Source organism: Pseudorca crassidens, chromosome 1 (genome assembly GCF_039906515.1).
Source record: "Pseudorca crassidens isolate mPseCra1 chromosome 1, mPseCra1.hap1, whole genome shotgun sequence".
Classification (NCBI taxonomy): Eukaryota; Metazoa; Chordata; class Mammalia; order Artiodactyla; family Delphinidae; genus Pseudorca; species Pseudorca crassidens.
Window position 1 is genome coordinate 48,604,549 of NC_090296.1, and position 23,438 is coordinate 48,627,986.

Sequence of the window (23,438 nt, forward strand, 5' to 3'; positions counted from 1 at the left end):
TCAACATGGCTCTGTTGTACTCCAGAGCCAGAATTTTGAACCACAAGAAAATAGATCTTGACCCAGAATTTATAATGCTGGCTTATGACATGCCATTCTCCCTATTTTTCTAAAACCTATGTGGATTTATACCTGTGGTATAGATGTGTATGTTAGTTTATATACAATTGTGACAACAACAGGCCTGTTGATATAATTTAAATTAGTTAACATGTAATCATCTAGATCATTAGTCTGTTGAGGAAATAGTGTGAAATTTGATGTAATGAAAAGTTTCCTAAGGTACTTCTGAGGATTTTGTTATTGAAAACCAAATGAACTATATTATAATAACATTTTGACACTGTTCATGACCGAGTTCTGAAATAAGGGTGTGTGTGTGAATATATATGTATACACACTGTGAATATATATATATATATACACACACACACACACACACACACACACACACAGTTTTATATATTTATATACACACAGTTCTGGTATATAAACTCCAATTCAGTGTTACACTGTCTCTCAGCCAGCATGCATTGTGTGAGTCTGTCATTATGTATATTTATGTATATTTAATCAGATTCTTGAATTTATTTGTTTTAAGTGCCAATCATTGCAGCATACCTGTTCTTCCCAGGAGGTCTATCTACTTCATTTCTGTTAAGTTAGGCAGTTTTAACTAAATTATTGTGTTTAAATAGTCTATAAAAGGTATTTGTATATTGAAATGTAATTCACATACCGTAAAATGCACCCTTTTAAAGTATACAATTTGATGGGTTTTTTTGTATATTCACGAGGCTGTGCGACCATCACCACTACTGAGTTTTAAAGCATTTTCATCACTGCAAAAAGAAACCCTATACCCATTAGCACTCACTCCCCATTCTCCCCTCCCTTCATTCCCTGACAACCACTCATGTACCTTCCATCTTTATGGATTTGCCTAATCTGGACATTTCGTATAAATGGAATCATACAACATGAGGCCTTTTGGGTCTGGCTTCTTTCCCTTAGCATAGGCTTTCAAGGACCATCCATGTTATAGCATGAATCAGTAGTTCATTCCTTTCTATGGATGAATAATATTCTATTGGATGGATATACCCCATTTTGTTTCTCCATTCAGCAGTTGATGGACATTTGCATTGTCTCCACTTTTTTGCTATTATGAATAATGCTGCTATGAACATTCATGTACATGTTTTTCTATTATGTACACAGATAGCATATGGCAGTTGCCCCACTCTCTTGAATACAGCATCTTTGTAACAGGTTTTAAATTGGGAAATTTACATCCTCCAACTCTGTTCTTCATGTGCAGGATTATTTTGGCTTTTCTGGGTCCTTTTAGATGTATATATTTTTAAGTCTTAATTTTCTGAGATAATTTATTAGTTTTAACATTTTCCTAGGATATGTAAAAAAGTAATTAAATTGACTATTTTGTCTTCCATAATCTGAAAGAAGCCTTTCTATGGTTGTTATCACTCAATGTTGGCTTCTTCATTCTAGCCACACAACATAGGGGTCCTTTCGGTTGTAGCTCTTGAGCTCTTCAGATAGTCTATGTTCTCTTCTCTATCTGCATTGCTATTTTATAGAAGCAGTTGAGTGTTGTCATTTTGCAGTTGCTGTGACACAGAGGCCTCGGGGACTCTAAGTCAGATAGGATTATATGTAAGTCGGGCCAGAGTACCTCTCCAACTGAATTGCTTTAAAAAAGGTCGTGTGATGTTCAAAGACACAGAAACCTGAGCTTCTGACCCAGCCTCCTTGATTACTAACTGTGGTTTTAGGCAAGTTTTTTCTTTGTTCCCTCCTTTACAACTATAAAAGGAGATTAATAGTTCCTACTCTGACTACGTCACAGTTATTTTAAAAATCAAAATTAAGTATGCGAAGGCATACGTTTTAAAGTGTAAAACCTAAAGTGTTATTATTCTTCATGTAAAGATCCTTTCCTACAAGGAGCATCCTTGGGGGCTTTGATTCCTCAACTCAAACCATTACTAGAGGAAAGAATCAGAATTATTCTTCTGAGTTTCCTGAGAGACTGGTATTTCTTCCATTGCAATTATGTTAATACCTCTGGTTTCCATTACTTCTTTGTATCACTGCTCCTGATCTGAAGTTATTCCTGCAGCCTCTGGGAATAGGGAAGAAGCAAAAGTCCAAGCAGGACTTTTCTGTATTGGGACTTGTCTTCTGTGCTGCCAGGACCTGCTCTCACCACACCTTGGGAGACAGATCTGAGACAAGGGATGTTGCAGCCACTCTTAGAATAGCCTGAATCTGTAACGTGGTGCCACCAGTCCCTGCCTCACCTTGCTTGCTGCACATCTTAATTCCTGTGAAATTGTCACCACTGGCTATTCTTACTTGAGACTTACACTTAATTTTGGTCAAGTTCTCTGACCTTTCTAGGCCTTGGTTTTCTCACCTATAAACTGGGATAATAATTGTACTTTCCTCATAGGGTTGTAAGGATTAACTACGTAATGCCTGATATATAGTAAAGCCTCAATCAATGTTGGCGATTATTATTATTATCATTACTAATTTGATAATAATGTCTTTATTGACCATATGTGATGAGAATACAGTTTTATTTGTAACTGAAAACATTAAGATCTTTATAGAGTTCCTTCAGGAAATAATTAGCAGAATTAGGATGTCCAGTTTCGGGCATTTTGTCATCATCTCAGACCACTAGGCTGCAGTGTTTACCTTAAAAAATAAATACTGCTAAATCTTTGCTGTGCTTTAAATTGGACTTAAAGACGCTTTATCTGCATATTGCAAAGTATAGTTATTCTTCTTACCTAGTCATTATATTCAAGAAACTATTTTATCTGTTTGTCACTTTTGAGTCTGCTAACCTGACAACACTGTAATTTGAAACATCAATTACAAGGGTAGCCTAAATTTAATACCCTGCTGATGTACCATGGATTTCATATAATTGAGTCTGAGTGAAGAAATCATATATCAATAAGTATAGATATACATATATATTGATGCAGATTTTCGTTTGTGCTTTAATCTACTCTAGGAAATTAAAGTTTCTTAAAATGTCCTAAGCTTTTATTTGATTTATGAGAGATGCTAAAGTTTTTATTTTTGAGCATTACTTTCTTTTCATGTACCAGTGCATAGATTCTTTCACTGGAATTTATTTTTTAAATGTTTACTTTACACATTTCCTTATATATAGTTTATTTCTCAAATAGTATTTCAAATAGCCAACTAAACTCTGAAATTGTGTGAAATCTGTTTTCTAAATGGAGAAAAGCTAGTTTATCTCATATATATGTTGTCAGCGTAAATTCATTTTCTTTTTTTAATGACCAATGTTTTAAAATAATGTTAAGATTCACTGCCGTGATTCCAATCACTGTCTGTTTATAGTAGTTGATTCCATAGCAATTTTAAATGATTTCTTGCCTATAATTATTTTTATAAAATGTACTTTTTTTTCATCAAGTATGTGCAAAGGATGTTAATCAAATCTTCCAAAACAGAAAATGCTTTAAAATGTAAGGAAATACTTGTCTAAATAATAAATCTCTATGTATGTTCCAAATTTTTTTCCTGAAATGTTTCATAGTTATAGTTCTTTGGGATAAAGACAGGGATAGTGAGGGAAGCAAGAGACTTCTTCATTTTAACTTGTCCCTGGCTGTGTGTAATCTCATTACACATATTGCTATTTTTTAAAACCTCAACAAGGGTTAACAGGCAGTGAGATTATGGACCTTTTGTGTTTTTCCTATTAATACTTATCTTTATTTAAAATAGAATAGCTTGTAAATGTAATATATGAAAAATGTCTAATAGTGACAAATGTATCAAGCTTCTTAGACAATGATGATAATAAAATATAGCTTTGCTCAGATAAGGAAAACTGATAAGACCTTTACTCCTACAAATATATTTTGCAAAATAAAACATTTTCTAGTATATTCATGTGATGAGATTTTATATCTGTTCATCTTTAAACCTTGATTCTGTCTTTCTTCCAGAAATTTTACCTGCTCAGAAATGGAAACCTCCTCTGCCTGCTTATGATTTTCTAAGTATGATGGATGCTGCAACATCACAGCATCCTACTAGGAAAGTTCCTGAGTGTATAAAAGAAACTGATGTGCAGGAAAATGACAAAGAACAGCCTGAAGATAAATCAGCAATCAGAAATGAACCTACTGGAACACTGAGAAAAAAGCATTGGAATAGAAGTAATTGGTTTGAAGAAGCCAAAAAACAATTCAGGCATGATAATAAAGAATTATGATGCTCAAAAGTCAGCTAATTTCATAGGGCTGTGGAAAGCTTTCTGAAGTCTTTTTGGCTTATTTGATAGACTTAAGAATTTATTTCACTAAAAAGTAATACTATCTCACCATTATTCAACATAGTTTTGGAACTTTTAGCCACAGCAATCAGAGAAGAAAAAGAAATAAAAGGAATCCAAATCGGAAAAGAAGAAGTAAAGCTGTCACTGTTTGCAGATGACATGATACTGTACATAGAGAATCCTAAAGATGCTACCAGAAAACTACTAGAGCTAATCAACGAATTTGGTAAAGTAGCAGGATACAAAGTTAATGCACAGAAATCTCTTGCATTCCTATACACTAATGATGAAAAATCTGAAAGTGAAATTAAGAAAACACTCCCAGGTACCACTGCAACAAAAAGAATAAAATATCTAGGAATAAACCTATCTACAGAGACAAAAGACCTGTATGCAGAAAATTATAAGACACTGATGAAAGAAATTAAAGATGATACAAATAGATGGAGAGATATACCATGTTCTTGGATTGGAAGAATCAACATTGTGAAAGTGACTCTACTACCCAAAGCAATCTACAGATTCAGTGCAATCCCTATCAAACTACCAATGGCATTTTTCACAGAACTAGAAAAAATTTTTTCACAATTTGTATGGAAACACAAAAGACCCTGAATAACCAAAGCAATCTTAAAAAGAAAAATGGAGCTGGAGGAATCAGGTTCCCTGACTGCAGACTATTCTACAAAGCTACATTAATCAAGACAGTATCGTACTGGCACAAAAACAGAAATGTAGACTAATGGAACTGATAGAAAGCCCAGAGATAAACCCACACACATATTGTTACCTTATTTTTGATAAAGAAGGCAAGAATATACAATGGAGAAAAGACAGGCTCTTCGATAAGTGGTGCTAGGAAAACTGGACAGCTACATGTAAAAGAATGAAATTAGAACACTCCCTAACACCATACACAAAAAATAAACTCAAAGTAGATTAAAGACCTAAATGTAAGGCCAGACACTATAAAACTCTTAGAGGAAAACATAGGCAGAACACTCTATGACATAAATCACAGCACAATCCCTTTTGACCCACCTCCTAGAGAAATGGAAATAAAAACAAAAATAAACAGATGGGACCTAATGAAACGTCAAAGCTTTTGCACAGCAAAGGAAACCATAAACAAGACGAAAAGACAACCCTCAGAATGGGAGAAAATAGTTGCAAATGAAGCAACTGACAAAGGATTGATCTCCAAAATTTACAAGCAGCTCAATATCAAAAAAACGACCCAATCCAAAAATGGGCATAAGACCTAAATAGACATTTCTCCAAAGAAGGTATACAGATTGCCAAGAAACACATGAAAGAATGCTCAACATGATTAATCATTAGAGAAATGCAAATCAAAACTACAATGAGATATCATCTCACACCGGTCAGAATGGCCCTCATCAAAAAATCTAGAAACAGTAAATGCTGGAGAGGATATGGAGAAAAGGGAACACTCTTGCACTGTTGGTGGGAATGTAAATTGATGCAGCCACTATGGAGAACAGTATAGAGGTTCCTTAAAAAACTAAAAATAGAACTACCATACAACCCAGGAATCCCACTACTGGGCATATCCCCTGAGAAAACCATAATTCAAAAAGAGTCATGTACCAAAATGTTCATTGCAGCTCTATTTACAATAGTCAGGACATGGAAGCAGCCTAAGTGTCCATCGACAGATGAATGGATAAAGAAGATGTGACTCATATATACAATGGAATATCACCCAGCCATAAAAAGAAACGAAATTGAGTTATTTGTAGTGAGGTAGATGGACCTAGAGTCTGTTATACAGAGTGAAGTAAGTCAGAAAGAGAAAAACAAGTATCGTATGCTAACACATATATATGGAATCTAAAAAAAAAAACAAACAAAACGGTCATGAAGAATCTAGGGGAAGATGGGAATAAAGACACAGACCTACTAGAGAATGGACTTGAGGATACGGGGAGAGGGAAGGGTAAGCTGGGACAAAGTGAGAGAGTGGCATGGACATATATACACTACCAAACGTAAAATCGCTAGCTAGTAGGAAGCAGCTGCATAGCACAGGGAGATCAGCTCGGTGCTTTGTGACCACCTAGAGGGGTGGGATAGGGAGGGTGGGAGGGAGGGAGATGCAAGAGGGAAGAGATATGGGAGCATATGCATATATGGGGATATATGTATATGCATAGCTGATTCACTTTGTTATTAAGCAGAAACTAACACCATTGTAAAGCAATTATACTCCAATAAAGTTTAAAAAAAAGATACAAGTTACTAATATCAAAAATGAAAGAGGAAACATCACTACAGATCCTATGGATTATAATAGTATATTTAGGAACACTATGAACAGCTCTCTGTCCACAAATTTGATTACCTAGATGAAATGGACCAATTCCTTTAAAGACAATCTGCCAAAACTCACACAAGAAGAAGTAGACCATCTGAATAGGCCTACAGCTATTAAAGAAGTTGAATCAATCATTAATAACCTTTTAAAACAGAAAGCACCATGCCCAGATGTGTTCACTGGGGAATTTTATCCAACATTTAAAGAACAAATTATACCAATTCTTTGCAATTTATTCCAAAAGATAGAAGCCAATAAAATACTTCTAAACTCATTCTATGAGGCCAGCATTACTCTAATATCAAAACCAGTCAAAGTACAAGAAAACTATAGATCAACAATGGGCCATGAACATAGATGCAAAAATAGTCAACAAATTGAATCCAACAATATACAAAAAAAATTATGTACCATGACCAAGTGGGATTTATCCTTTGTAGGCAAGGATGCATCAACATTTGAAAATCAATTAATGTAACACATCACATCAACCATCTAAAAGAGAAAAATCATGAACATGTGAATAGATGCAGGAAAAATATTTCACAAAATTCAGCACCAATTCATGATTAAAAACTCAGTGTCAGAGACTGGACATGTGGAAGGCAAGGATTATATGGGAACTCTCTGTACTTTCTGCTCAGTTTTGCTGGAAATCTAAACTTGCTCTAAAAAATAAAGTTTGTTAATAATTAAATAATTTTTAAAAAACAATACTAAATCATTTCAAGTTTCTAGACCAGTGAGGTCCAATAGAAATATAATGCACCATTTCATGTAATTTAGAATTTTCTGTAGCCCTATTAAAAAAGTAGAACTGAGCAGGTAAAATTAATTTTAATATATTTCACCCAGTAAGTATATCCAAAATTGTTCAGTTAACATAAAAATGATAATTATTTTACATTCTTTTTTTCATATCAAGTCTTCAAAATCCAGTGCATATTTTACAATTACTACACATCTCACTTCAGAGTAGCTACATTTCAAGTGCTTGTTAGCCACATGTGGCTGGTGACTATGGTATTAGACAGCTCAGCTCTAAACAATAACTGGCATAATTTACTTAGTTCTAGCCACAATACATTTTAAACTAAAAGATGAATGTAACTCTAGTTTAATCACAATTGATTCCACAATGGAATCATAGAGCTGGCAGTTATATTTGTCTTATTGTAGTCATGATGTTAAAAAACAGTGTTTCTTAATCAGGGAAAAATTTTGCCCTCTCCCCTCCGCCCCCAGAGGACATTTGGCAATGTCAAGAGACATTTTTTAATTTAGTTTATTTTAACATCTTTATTGGAGTATAACTGCTGTACAATGGTGTATTCATTTCTGCTGTATAACAAAGTGAATCAGCTGTACATATACATATATCCCATATCTCCTCCCTCTTGCATCTCTCTCCCACCCTCCCTATCCCACCCCTCTAGGTGACACAAAGCACTGAGCTGATCTCCCTGTGCTATGCAACTGCTTCCCACTAGCTATCTATTTTCCATTTGGTAGTGTGTATATGTCTATGCCACTCTCTCACTTCGTCCCAGCTTACCCTTCCCCCTCCCCAGGTCCTCAAGTCCATTCTCAAGAGACATTTTTGATTGGCATTATAGGGGTGTTACTGGCATATAATGGGGTTATTAGAGGCCAGGGATGCTAGTAAACACCCTACAATGCATTGGACAGCTCCCCTGCCCCCCAACAAAGAATTATCCTGCCCAAATATCAATAGTGCCAAGGTTGAATAACCCTGTGTTAAACTAGTCCGTGGCAAAATGGTAAATTTACTTTTATAATATTTTCAAAAAGTAATGAAATAACCCTAAAAAGGATGCAGAGTAAGATATATATATATATATATATATATATATATATAATATATATATAATATACTGTTATATGTTATATAATGATTCCCTTATATATTGTTCAAGGGTCGACTGTATATTTCATTGTAACATAGATTATTGCTCCTCCCAGCACTCCTTCCTAGATGTTTTTCTTAGAGCATGTAATGTGTATTATTTCAGTTCTCAGTTGTTTTTATTTCTTACTTGGGAGATATGACAGTGAACTCTATAGTTCTTAGTAATAAAACATCGTCAGCCTAACCATTAACTACAAGCATGTAAAAACATGAAATCAATTAGTCATCGTACCATAGCCAGCAATTTTGACAGTTATTAATATGTGTTCTTTTAATAATTTTAAATAAAGTATCTGGATTTCAGGCTACCTTTAAAAGCTTCTTTTGGCCTCTATCATGCCCTCTATTGGACCACTTTCCCTGTATCAGTTGAAGTTCTTTGGTTGCAAGCAACAGAAATTCAACTTTGGTTAACTTAAGCAAAATGAGAATATTGGGTAATTCACAGAGTGAAGCTATGCTTTGAAAAGCTAGGAACCAAAGCTGTTTTGGGATCTATGTAGCAGGAACTAACAGTTCAGTAATGGATCAGTTCCAGCTGTTTTTCTGTCTTTCATGACTCAGGGAGTCCTGGGAATGTTGGCTAGGTGAACACTAGGCACTTTAAATGTCAGCCCTAACCAGACTTTCACAATACAGAAGAGGTGAACCTCACAAGAGAAATCTAGATTCTGTTTATTAGAAAAAGGGAGAGTGAATGTAGAGAGGGAAAAAAACAACAAAGAAATAGAAAATCTATGAATCCTCAAGACTCCACTTTCTGTTCTTCTACCTAGCCTTTTTTCCTTTTCAGGTGTTTCTACCACATCCTCCTGTCCATTTTTAAGACCTTCAAAAGCCCTCTCTCTACCCCTAAGTGGTTGTAATTTTCCTATATCTCTCCCTGATTCTCTATAAGAGTTGGTGGCCTGTGCATATGTACATTCTGTATAACATCTCATTCATCATGAGTCAGATTCTTTTACCCCCTCCTGACTCACCTATGCTGGAAAGTAAACATCCTTGGTCCATTGTTTCCAGCCCTTGTGATGAAATATTCCATGAACCATTTTTCAGAATTCCTAGAGTTCATTACCCAAGCTTATGCTTCTTTTAAAAACTAAGCATGTATAAGCAGAACATTAAATTCAAAGATCAATAAGTATCTATCTTTGGTAATAGAAAGTAATTAAATAGGTATACCTTGGGAGTTGTGCTTCCATTTAAGATATAGAAAGCTGCAAGAGAATGTTCCTCCCATCCTAAGAAGAAAAAAAAAATCATAACTTTTCTATTACACGTAAGAGAAGGCAGCCAAAGGAACTGAATTTCAGAGTGACAAGCCCCTGAGACAGAATACATGGACTGTTTCACCTTTGGCAGAGAATAGGAGGCTGCCAGTAAAGAAGAAACGTGGAAAGTTCTAAGATTTCACTCTATCTGCAAGTTATGTTAGCTTGCCACAGTTTCTTATATCAGAGACAAGGGACATTATTACTTGCCCAAACAGTATCAATCTGAGTTTCAGTATCTGTGCTGGTTCCCTGATCCCCAATCCTATAGGGCAATGAGTAGAGGCCAGGTAACACCTATACATGCAGTGGGTTGCATTTCAGGAAGGTACCCTGAGCTCAAGGAACCTAAATATTTTATAATGGGTATTAAGCATGCCTCCCCTTGGCTCTGGAGGGAGACATCATTATAGTAGACAGTAATCAAAAGTGTTTCTCTTCCAGAGGGAAATGCTATCTCTGTTTTCCCAGGCTGAGAAGGTAGTCCAGACAGGACAAAGGCAGTCAGTGCCTCTTCACCGATCATGCACAAACATGAGATACCCATGAAGAAGTGTATCCCAACAGAAATCAGCTAAAATTTTAAAGAATTCTTTAAGGGCCAAGTATGGACGAAAGTATTAGCTTAGAGGAAGTAGGAACCTTGACATGACAGTAGTTTACATTCACCTGGGAGCTCCTTTCCACCAGCCTCCACTGGGTGCTAATGAGAACGACTGGGACAGGAGCCTGGTGAGAAGACATCCCTCAGTGACACAGGCATGCAGATAGTGGTTGATCTAATAATCTTGGGTAACAGACATGAAACACTGCCTACTTCCTCAGACCTTTCTCTTGTATGAGTAAAAAAAACATTAACCACTGCTGGAGAGAGAGCATACCTTCCTGCCTTCAGGTCCCAGGCAAAGATACACTGCCTCTGAGGGAGAGGTAAATGCAAAAAACCTTTGGCCCAATCCACCAAAGGGCAGACAGTGGAAGCAAGAGCTACAATCTGCAGCTTGCAGAACAAAAACCACAATCACAGAAAGATAGCCAAAATGAAAAGGCAGAGGACTATGTCCAAGATGAAGGAACAAGATAAAACCCCATAAAAACAACTAGATGAAGTGGAGATAGGCAACCTTCCAGAAAAAGAATTCAGAATAATGATAGTGAAGATGATCCAGGACCTCACAAAAAGAATGGAGGCAAGGATCAAGAAGATGCAAGAAATGTTTTACAAAGACCTGGAAGAATTAAAGAACAAACAAACAGAGACGAACAATACAATAACTGAAATGAAAAATACACCAGAAGGAATCAATAGCAGAATAACTCTGGCAGAAGAACGGATAAATGACCTGGAAGACAGAATGGTGGAAATCACTGCTGCAGAACAGAATAAAGAAAAAAGAAAAGAAATTAGGATAGCCTAAGAGACCTCTGGGGCAACATTAAACACATCAATATTCACATTATAGAGGACCCAGAAGGAGAAGAGAGAGAGAGAGAAAGGACCCGAGAAAATATTTGAAGAGATTGTAGTAGAAAACTTCCCTAACATGGGAAAGGAAATAGCCACCCAAGTCCAGGAAGTCCAGAGAGTCCCAGGCAGGATAAACCCAAGGAGAAACATGACGAGATACACAGTAATCTAACTGACAAAAATTAAAGGCAAAAATTATTAAAAGCAACAAGGGAAAAATAACAAATAGCATACAAGGGAATCCCCATAAGGTTAACAGCTGATTTATTAGCAGAAACTCTGCAAGCCAGAAGGGAGTGGCACTATATATTTAAAGTGATGAAAGGGAAGAACCTACAACAAAGAATACTCTGCCCAGCAAGGATCTCATTCACATTTGATGGAGAAATTAAAACCTTTACAGACAAGCAAAAGCTAAGAGAATTCAGCACCACCAAACCAGCTCTATGACAAATGCTAAAGGAACTTCTCTAAGTGGGAAACACAAGAGAAGAAAAGGACCTACAAAAACAAACCCAAAACAATTAAGAAAATAGTAATAGGAACATACATATTGATTATTACCTTAAATGTGAATGGATTAAATGCTCCAAACAAAAGACTGGCTGAATGGATACAAAAACAAGACCCATATATATGCTGTCTACAAGAGACCCACTTCAGACCTAGGGACACATACAGACTGAAAGTGAGGGGATGGAAAATTACACTCCATGCAAATGGAAATCAAAAGAAAGCTGGAGTAGCAATATTCATATCAGATAAAATAGACGTTAAAAAAAAGAATGTTACAAGAGTCAAGGAAGGACACTACATAATGATCAAGGGATCAATCCAAAAAGAAGATACAATTATAATTATATATGCAACCAACATAGGAGCACTTCAATACATAAGGCAAATGCTAACAGCTATAAAAGAGGAAATCGACAGCAACACAATAATAGTGGGGGATATTAACACCTCACATACACCAATGAACAGAACATCCAGACAGAAAATTAATATGGAAAAACAAGCTTTAAATAACACAACAGACCAGATAGATTTAATTTATATTTACAGGACATCCCAATCGAAAACAGCAGATTACAGTTTCTTCTCAAGTGCACATGGAACATTCTCCAGGACAGATCACATCTTGGGTCACAAATGAAGCCTCAGTAAATTTAAGAAAATTGAAATCATATCAAGCATCTTTTCTGACCACAACGCTATGAGATTAGAAATCAATTACAGGGAAAAAAACATAAAGAACACAAACACACGGAGGTTAAACAATACGCTACTAAATAAACAAGAGATCACTGAAGAAATCAAAGAGGAAATCAAAATATACCTACAGAGAAATGACAACAAAAACAAAACTATCCCAAACCTATGGGATGCACCAAAAGCAGTTGTAAGAGGGAAGTTTATAGCAATACAATCCTACCTCAAGAAACAAGAAAAATCTCAAATAAACAATCTAACCTTACACCTAAAGGAACTAGAGAAAGAAGAACAAACAAAACCCAAAGTTAGTAGAAGGAAAGAAATCATAAATATCAGAGCAGAAATAAATGAAATAGAAACAAAGGAAACAATAACAAAGATCAACAAAACTAAAAATTGCTTCTTTGAGCAGATAAACAAAATTGATAAACCTTTAGCCAAACTCACCAAGAACAGGAGGAAGAGTACTGAAATCATAAAATTAGAAATGAAAAAGGAGAGGTTACAATGGAAACCACAGAAATACAGAGCATCATAAAAGACTATTACAAGCAAATATATACCAATAAAACAGACAACCTAGAAGAAATGGACAAATTCTTAGAAAGGTATAACTTTCCAAGACTGAACCAGGAAAAATGGGAAATATGAACAGACCAATCACAAGCAATGAAATGGAAACTGATTAAAAATCTTCCAACAAACAAAAGTCAAGGACCAGATGGCTTCACGGGTGAATTATATCAAACATTTAGAGAAGAGCTAACACCCATCCTTCTCAAACTCTTCCAAAAACTTGCAGAGGAAGGAATACCCCCAAACTCATTCTATGAGGCCACCATCACCCTGATACCAAAACCAGACAAAGATACTACAAGAAAGAAAATTACAGACCTGTATCACTGACGAATATAGATACAAAAATACTCAACAAAATACTAGCAAATAGAATCCAACAAAACATTAAAAGGATCATACACCATGATCAAGTGGGATTTATCCCAGGGATTCAAGAAATCTTCAATATATGCAAATCAATCAATGTGACACACCATATTAACAAATTGAAGGATAAAAACCACATGATAATCTAAACAGACATAGAAAAAGCTTCTGACAATATTCAACACCCATTTATGATAAAAACTGTCCAGAAAGTGAGCATAGAGGGAACCTACCTCAACATAATAAAGGCCATGTATGAAAAACCTACAGCAAACATCATTCTCAATGGTGAAAAATTGAAAGCATTCCCTCTAAGATCAGGAACAAGACAAGGACGTCCACTCTTGCCACTATTATTCAACATAGTTTTGAAAGCCCTAGCCTTGGCAATCAGAGAAGAAAAAGAAATAAAAGGAATACAAATAGGAAAAGAAGAAGTAAAACTGTCACTGTTCGCAAATGACATGATACTATACATAGAGAATTGTAAAGATGCCACCAAAAAACTACTAGAGCTAATCAATGAATTTGGTAAAGTAGCAGGATAAAAAATTAATGCACAGAAATCACTTGCATTCCTATACACTAACAACAAAAATCAGAAAGAGAATTTAAGGAAACAATCCCATTCTCCATTGCAACAAAAAGAATAAAATGCCTAGGAATAAACCTACCTAAGGAGGTAAAAGACCTCTACTCAGAAAACTATAAGACACTGATGAAAGAAATCAAAGATGATACAAACAGATGGAGAGATATACCATGTTCTTGGATTGGAAGAATCAACATTATGAAAATGACTATACTACCCAAAGCAATCTACAGATTCAATGCAATCCCTATCAAACTACCAATGGCATTTTTCACAGAACTAGAACAAAAAAATCTTAAAATCTGTATGTAGACACAAAAGACCCCAAATAGCCAAAGCAATCTTGAGGGGAAAAAAATGGAGCTGGAGGAATCAGGCTCCCTGACTTCAGACTATACTACCAAGCTACAGTCATCAAGACAATATGGTACTGGCACAAAAACAGAAATATAGATCAATGGAACAGGATAGAAAGCCCAGAGATAAACCCACGCACCTATGGTCAACTAATCTATGACAAAGTAGGCAAGGATACAAAATGGAGAAAAGAAGCCCTCTTCAATAAGTGGTGCTGGGAAAACTGGACAGCTACAATCCCTAACACCATACATAAAAATAACCAAAATGGATTAAAAACATAAATGTAAGACCAGACACTATAAAACTCTTAGAGGAAAACGTAGGCAGAACTCTTTGACATATACCACAGCAAGATCTTTTTTGACCCACCTCCTAGAGAAATAGAAATAAAAAATAAACAAATGGGACCTAATGAAACGTAAAACGTTTTGCACAGCAGATGAAACCATAAACAAGACAAAAAGACAACCCTCAGAATGGGAGAAAATATTTGCAAGCAAATCAACAGACAAAGGTTTAATCTCCAAAATATATAAACAGCTCATGCAGCTGAATATCAAAAAAAACAAATAACCCAATCCAAAAATAGGCGGAAGAGCTAAATAGACATTTCAACAAAGAAGACATACAGATAGCCAACAAACACATGAAAAGATGCTCAGCATCACTAATTATTAGAGAAATGCAAATCGAAACTACAGTGAGGTATCACCTCACACCAGTCAGAATGGCATTGTCAGAAAATCTACAAACAATAAATGCTGGAGAGGGTGTGGAGAAAAGGGAACCCTCATGCACTGTTGGTGGGAATGTAAATTGATACAGCCACTATGGAGAACAGTATGGAGGTTCCTTAAAAAACTAAAAATAGAATTACCATATGACCCAGCAATCTCACTACTGGGCATATACTGAGAGAAAACCATAATTCAAAAAGACACATGCACCCCAGTGTTCATTGCAGCACTATTTACAATAGCCAGGTCATGGAAGCAAGCTAAGTGTCCATCAACAGACACATGGATAAAGAAGATGTGATACATATATACAATGGTATATTAGTCAGCCATAAAAAGGAACGAAATTGGGTCATTTGTAGAGCTGTGGATGGACCTAGAGATTGTCGTACAGAATGAAGTAAGTCAGAAAGAGAAAAATATTGTATATTAACACATATATGTGGAACCTAGAAAAATGGTACAGATGCACTGGTTTGCAAGGCAGAAACAAGGACACCAAGGGGGGAAAGCGGGGTTGGGGGTGGGATGAACTGGGAGACTGGGATTGACATATATACATATAAAGTAGATAACTATATATGTATAATGTAGATAACTAATAACCTGCTGTATAGCACAGGGAACTCCACTTCACTGTACAGTAGAAACTAACACAACATTGTAAAACAACTAAACCCCAATTAAAAAAAGAAAAACGCCTTTGGTCCCTGGGGAGAGGTAGAAAACCTCTTGGGCCCAGGATCCTGTGCCAATACCAAGCAGAGATCTGCTATCAGTGTGAGAAGAGCAGTTTACCACTTTGGGAGGCAGAAGTTTGTCAGGTGACACAGGTAAGCAGGACTTGCTCAAAGCTGAGGGTGGAGCAGGAAAACAGATCCTCTGGCACCCAGGTCTAACTCAAGTACAAGCTGAGTGTAGCCCATCCCTGGAGGAACATGCAGATTGTAGTACACCAAAGGTAAAATGATAAAATCCAAACCCGTTTTGACTGACTTGATTCACTCAGTCCCCCACACTAATGGCCATTTGTAAATATTATTTATCTCTCTCAACTATCCTCCACAAGATGTGTGGCATTCAGTCAAAAATTCTAAGGCCTAAAAAAGAAAATAAGAGAAAAAATCCATTGACAAGAGATGAAACAAATGACAGAACTAAACTCAGAGATGACCCAGATATTGCAATTGTGAGACAGAGACTTTAACTATGATGAACGTGTTAAAGGAGTTACCGGAAAAATAAAAGGCAAGTTTGAACATATCTGGAGAAAACAGGCAACTATAAAAGTCACCAGAACTGATTTGAAGAAGAACAAAATAGAACATTTAGAAATAAAAATACAATATCTATGGTTAAAAATTCGGGCTTCCCTGGTGGCGCAGTGGTTGAGAGTCTGCCTGCCGATGCAGGGGACACGGGTTCGTGCCCCGGTCCGGGAAGATCCCACATGCCACGGAGCGGCTAGGCCCGTGAGCCATGGCTGCTGAGCCTGCGCGTCCGGAGCCTGTGCTCCGCAACAGGAGAGGCCACAACAGTGAGAGACCTGTGTACCGCAAAAAAAAAAAAAAAACAAGACAGCTGAAAAAAGAGTAGTAACTAGAAGACAGATGATAAAAATTATTCAGTGTATACCACAGAGAGACAAAAAGATGGAATATATAGAAAAGAGATTAAAAGTCCAGGGTGATGGAATGAGAAAGATTAACATCTGTTAAAGATTAATAGGAGTTCCAGAAGGAGAGGAAAGAGAGAATGGGGGCAGAGATGCCAAATAAGAAGATAATTACTGAGGATTTTCCAGGATGATGAAAGATAACAATTCACAAATTCAGAAGCTTATAAATCCCTAAGTGGATTAAATAAAAAGAAACCCACACACAGTGAAACTACAGAACATCAGAGGCAAAGAAAATCTTAAAAGATGTCAGAGGAAAAGACAGATTATCTCCACAGCATTGGCGGTTAGACAACAACTGAACCAAAGACTGGCATGATATTTTCAAAAGGCTGAAGGAAAAATAATTGCTAACCCAGAATTTTATATCCAGTGAAAATATTTTTTGAAAGAAAGGAGTAAGTTAAAGACATTTCAGAATAGCAGAGACAGAGTGACCATCAGGAAAAATAGGGAGATTCAGGATATTTACTTCGTGTGGAAGGAAAGAGATCCCAGATGGGAGGGCAGAGAAGCAAAAAGGCATGAGGAGCAAAGTGATAAATTCATGGGTGAATCTAAATGAGAACTGAGAGTATAAAACACTCATAAATGCGAAACTTAAAAGAGCAAACTTGATGGAATTAAATATTAACCAACAATATATGAGTAGGGAAAGGAGTCAATTGAGTTAATGTATCCTAAATTCCCTGGGAAATGGATAAAGTTACTGATTAATTTTAGCTTATAACAGACAGTAAGTATGCATTTTGTAATTTTTAGAGTATCCACTAAAAGGATAGAAAACTTTCTCACTCTGAGAGGGGAAAAATGTAGCTATCAAAAATAATCAAAAGAAAGCAAGAAAGGAAAATAAATGAAACATAGAACAGGTGGGATAAATAGCACAAAGTAAGACAGCAATTTAAACTGAAATGCTGGTAAACAAAATGCAAATGGACCAAATATTCCGATTAAAAGATTGTCAGGCAGGATCAAAAAGTCAATGATACAAAGTTTATAAGAGATACACGTTAAACTTAAATATACAGAAAAGTTAAAGGTAAAAGGACAGAAAAAGATATACCATTCAATTCTAGGTAAGAGGAAGTTGGTCAGATAAGATAGCCTTAATATCAGATAGGAAAGACATTAAGGTAAAAAGCATTACTGAAGATAAAGGGTCACTTCATAATGATAAAATGTTCAATTTGCCAGTAAGTTATAACAATTGTAAATCTGTAATCACCTAATAACAGTTTCAAATTATATGACACAAAGCTAATAGAAGTTCACATATTTGCCATCATATGAGATTTTTGAGCATCTAATTAATTAATAGAGCCAGCAGAAGAAAATTTATCAACGATTTAAACTGTCATCTAATAAACTTAATCTAACTTTACCTGACTGCAGAATATACATTCTTTTCAAGCACACATGGAACGTTTATAAAAACTGACATGTGCTGAGCTATAAAGCAAGTCTCAATAATTGCTAAAGGGCTAAAATGATACAGAACATTCTCTCTGACCACAGTACAATTAATCTAGGGGGAAAAACGACCAAATGATAACTAGATATGTAGAGTTAAGGAGCTGGGTGTGCAAGTCTGAGCTTTAGATAAAAGTCTGGGAGTCATATAGTTTATTAATGGCAAAACTTGGAATTAAACCTGAGTCTCTTTCACATTCATTTAGTGGGATGATGCCGTGTAAAGGCTTTTCTGTCCATAATATTTCTTTTTGTATTGAAAATTAAATATATACAATATGTAAAAATAATACTAAAATGACCTATTACTGGATCATTGAATAAGCAGTGAATTCAAGCCCATCTCCCACTTAGAGTTGATTCACGTTCTAACACTTTATGGTTGTAATTTCCTAGTCTTTTAAAATATGCCTTATTCTTTTTTTACTAAGATACGTTAATGGAAGCTTATCCAAGATTTAGTTTGGATAACCCCAGGGTCAAGTTCTTATATAGGCCTCAAGAACTATAAAAAAAAGATGCAGAATCTGGAGTCTTGTGAAATATTCCAGACAGACCTTCTGACTTACAGTAGGTGATATTTCACGCCAGCCTTTTATTCAAATAAAGCATTCATTTCCTCTGACATTAGGTACAGTCTGAATTTTCTGTTTCTTACGTTGATACTTTATATAGTTATGAAGCCTATTTTTGAGGAATTAACTTTCCTCACATTTAAACGTATTTCCTCATTAGAGAAACAACATAACCTGCTACCCAGTTCTTTGTGCCATGAAACTCCTTCTGAGTGCCTGGTGTCTTGTACTGAGAGTAACTAATGCATTTAAATCTCTTCCCCAAAGTTACCAGGATGGGACTCTAAGGATACACCCGCCTTAGATGGTCTTGACAAGTGTGAATGGTAAGTAAATCCCTAACGAGACACTAAAAGAAGGTAGGATCATTCTTGTTTCTAAAGATATTGATACTTATACTCGAGGGAAGGAGAGAGGGGAGGAAGCTATTGGAAGACAGTTTCCTTAAAAAGAGTCTAATGAACATGTCATTCAAAGAAACTCTCAGGCTTGGTAAAGGGAATTAAGAATACCTACATATCCAGAAACATCTGGGAGAGGCAGTATTGCACTGTGCTTAGAGAACGGGCTTTGGATTTGGACTGAAGAATCTTCGAGTCCTTATTCTTCCAGTCACTAGCTGTGTGATATTGTCAAGTTACTTAAAATCTTTACATCTTAATTTCTTTATTGGTGAACATAATGCCCATCACATAGTGTTGAGGATTAAACAGGAAAATGCATAGTAAGCATCTGATAAATGCCTTCTTAGAGGTGGGTTTATTTATCAGAAATTTTTTCCCATTAGCAAATTAATACATTCTTATAACAAAAATTCAAAGAATACAGAAATAGGGCTTCCCTGGTGGCGCAGTGGTTGAGAGTCCGCCTGCCGATGCAGGGGACACGGGTTCGTGCCCCGGTCCGGGAAGATCCCACATGCCATGGAGCGGCTGGGCCCGTGAGCCATGGCCGCTGGGCCTGCGCGTCCGGAGCCTGGGCTCCGCAACGGGAGAGGCCACAACAGTGAGAGGCCTGCGTACCGCAAAAAAAAAAAACAAACAAAACAAAGAATACAGAAATATAAAAAAATGCAATAGCTGTCTCACTTCCCTCCAACTCTAATTACAGAACCAAGTGGTAACCACTACTAACCATTTGGTTTTTATTTGACCTAAATATTTCACTTCTTATTTTTAGAGTTTGAGATGCCTGTGTTAGAACATGAGTTTTATTCAATTTACTTTTTTCTTTCCATATACAACACTAAAAAATTGTTTTCTTTCATTCTCTGGTTAAATCTATATTTAGTGTCCACACAGAGGTCTGGAAGAATCATTTGATCATAAATGTGGTCCGTAGTTGCTTTAGTATTGGAGTTTGCTCTTCCAATCTGAACTTTAAAAATTAGCATACTTATACCTACAGTGTCCTTTGGCTGAAAAGAACACCCTCCTGGCATCCCAGAGTACAATGCCTCAGAGCACCATTCTGTACTGAGTAGCACGCCACCAGATGTCCTGCTAAGGGTGACCTCCCCCATGAGTCTATGTATCACTTGTGGTTACTAGTGTCTGATGAATACAGCTGGGGGTGTGAATGTTGTATCAATTAAGAATGCTTTAACTGCATATAATGATAATCTGACAGTAGCTTAAACATGTAAAGTTTTATTTAACCGAAGTGACAAGAAGTCTGTAGATATAACGACTCCATGGTAGTACTAAGTTCTGTTTTTTGCTTTGCTATCCATAATGTAATGGCTTGTTTCCCCTTCACTGCAAGATGCTTGCTGAGGCTCAAACATCTAGCAATGTATTCAGGCAGGAAAAGAGGAGGGAGGGCAGTGCCAGATACGTCTTTCTCTTTTATATGGAAAACAAAGTCTTAATCAGAAGTCGCCTGGGAGACTTCTGCTTGTGTATCATGCTTGCGCCAGAGCTGGGCCACACAGCCACTCCTACCTGCAAAAGAGCTGGGAAGCAAGACATGTGTTTGGTTTCCCAAGCTCTATAGTGGGAAACAGCAATGGAAATTAGTGTAACCAATCCACAGTCTCTGGCACAGGAGGGAAAGTGGGAGATGAGGGGGTGGTTTATGACTATTCTGCTTTGTTCTTCTTATCGGTGCTGGTCTGAAGACACACCCCAGTCAAAGTGAAGATGACCCACAAGCTCTTCAATGAGAAGCTCCACGCCAAGGGAAGGCCTGGGTCCCCCAATTGTTACATCTCTTAATGACCAGCTCCCGTTGTTCATACATAGCTTCTTGCCCGGGGCGCCAATGCCCCCTGAGGCTGGGTTGAGGCAGTTCTGACATCTGCCATCTCTTGAGACCCAGGATTCCTGCTGCTCTTCTCTATCAGCTCAGCCCTGCCAAAAATTATCAGAACTTTCTACCCTCAAGGTTTATTTTGGGGACACTTCCCTGTTTTCTCCTGCTCCTGAGCATTGTTCAGGGACACTCTGGCCCACTGGGAAGGTCTCTCAAAGTCCAGGGAGCCTTAGGCAAATAAGTTCACTGCTTCTTGAATTTTGCATACCAAAGGGGACTGGACTTCATATGCCCATTTCTATAGCCAGAGGATCTTGGCTTTCACTTGCTTAACATGTAAGAAGAATTCAAATGACTCTCCCAAGAACAAGGAATGTCACGCAAGGAACTCCCTGGATTGCCTCCTTGCTTACCAGAGAAGTGGAGTTCACCTTCTCCCACCTAAAGAAAAAAGCTGGCTACACAAAAAATTAGAAAATATGTAGTAATTGCAATACTTGCAAGTGGTATAATTGATTCTGAGGTTTCATGCAACATCTCTTTAGATCACATCATTCGTTCATTCCACCACCAAACATCTGTGGTGCCCACTAAGTGCCAGGCCCTGAGCCAAGTACCATGGATATAAAGACAAACCAGGCATTGTCCTTTACCCTCAAGACCTTAGCATCCAGCGTGGGGGAGAGATGTGGAAATCATTTCTGCCCATTGTCTTACGAGTGCTAGGGCAGAGGGGTACCTAGGATGATAAGGAATCCCAGAGGATCCCAGGGCAGCTAAATAGGCTAAGGGCCAGAAAACTTTCTAGGGGACAGGATGCTTAAGCTGAATTCTGAAGTAGAAGTAGAAGTTGCTATGGGAATTTCCAGGGAGAGGAAAGAGCATGGGTGATGACGTGGCGCCCATGGTATTGTTTCTGCATGCATCAGGTCATTTCTGCATAAACCAGCTCATTATACAACTGGTGCATGAAACAAGAGAAGGAGTTCCATATGGAGAAAAGGGTATTTGGGGAAATGGAATCTAGGAAGCCAGAGAGAAAGAGGAACCAGACACTGCAAAGTGTTGTTGAACTAATAAGCTTGAACTCCGGATCTTAGGTTATAAATTTAGGTTACAAGCTTATTAGGTGTTTTTTCCCTGCAAGAATGAAAAAGTAAGCTTCAAATATTTCTATTTTGATGAAAGGGAAAAGTTGAACATGTATTGTGGATTGAGTGCAAAGTCCATGGTCTTCCCAAATGGATAATTACAATTATTTTAGAGTAATAGTTCCTTTCTGCCAGCCTGTTTGCTTGCATTAGGTTCAGTAGATTAAACCCTCTGGGGACTTAAAAGTTGTAGGTGAATGTTTTATCCTGGAAATTATAATGAATTAGAAACTCTCTAGGGCTGAAGTCATTTCCTGCAGTATTTTTTCCAGGCTATTAGAGTATAGTTTATTCCCCTGCAATATAAAATGCAAAAAATGGGGACCGAGTTAGTAAACATCCCTTGGCATTTCAATTACAGTTCCAGGAAACGACTTACGTACGGGAAGAACAGAGACCAATATTTGCACATCAATTTTCTTTATTTCGGCTTCAAAGTGTTCCAATATTTCTCTAGTTTCCTAGAAGATCGGGACTTTGAGAGGCAGATTCCCACAATGAAGTCAATGTAATTCAAGTCAGACAGAGTGAATTTTATTTTTAGATGTTTTTTAAAATTTTCAATTGCAGTAAAAGCATTTTGTTTGTTGGCTTTAAAACCTCTTTATGCATTTTTAAGGTGGTGTTCTGACCTACCCTGAGATTTTATACTGTGAGAATTTCAGCAGATTGTCAGTATTGATGCTTGTTTCTAATCCTCTGTGTGTGACGGTTGCTGCAGAAGTGATTGACAATGAACTTATTCTACTCTAAACCCCACAGAAATATTGACTCATAATACCTTGTTTTATATTCAGTTTGCCAGTTTAGAACACTCTTTCCCATAGATTGCCTGTTTAACCTTCATGATATCACTATAAAATAGACTTGGCATTTTATAAGCTAGGAAAATAATTCAGAGGTTCTGGCAAGTAGATCTCATATTTAAGTCCTCATTTGCATCACCTACAGGAGCTTTTCATAAAGTAGACTCATGTGTTTACTCTCCCACTCAACCTCCAAGACTGCTCTAACAGGTAAAAGGCTGCCCAGATGATGCCGATAGGGAACCCAGTTGGGAACCCCTGTTTAAGAGGACTTTTCTAGAGCTCTTAAGGA

General features: G+C 36.9%; 1 protein-coding gene across 6 annotated transcripts in view; it reads left to right on the forward strand.

Moving 5' to 3' along the window:
- TXNDC16 (thioredoxin domain containing 16) overlaps positions 1–8,939 on the forward strand; it is a 116,156-nt gene extending 107,217 nt beyond the window's left edge. For all 6 annotated transcript variants that reach the window (XM_067735723.1, XM_067735693.1, XM_067735742.1 and 3 more), the window contains one exon: positions 4,023–8,939. In XM_067735723.1, coding sequence (XP_067591824.1) covers positions 4,023–4,291 — 269 coding nt within the window. In that variant the 3' untranslated portion in view covers positions 4,292–8,939. The remainder of the gene's footprint in view (positions 1–4,022) is intronic.
- The last annotated feature ends 14,499 nt before the right edge of the window (positions 8,940–23,438 follow it).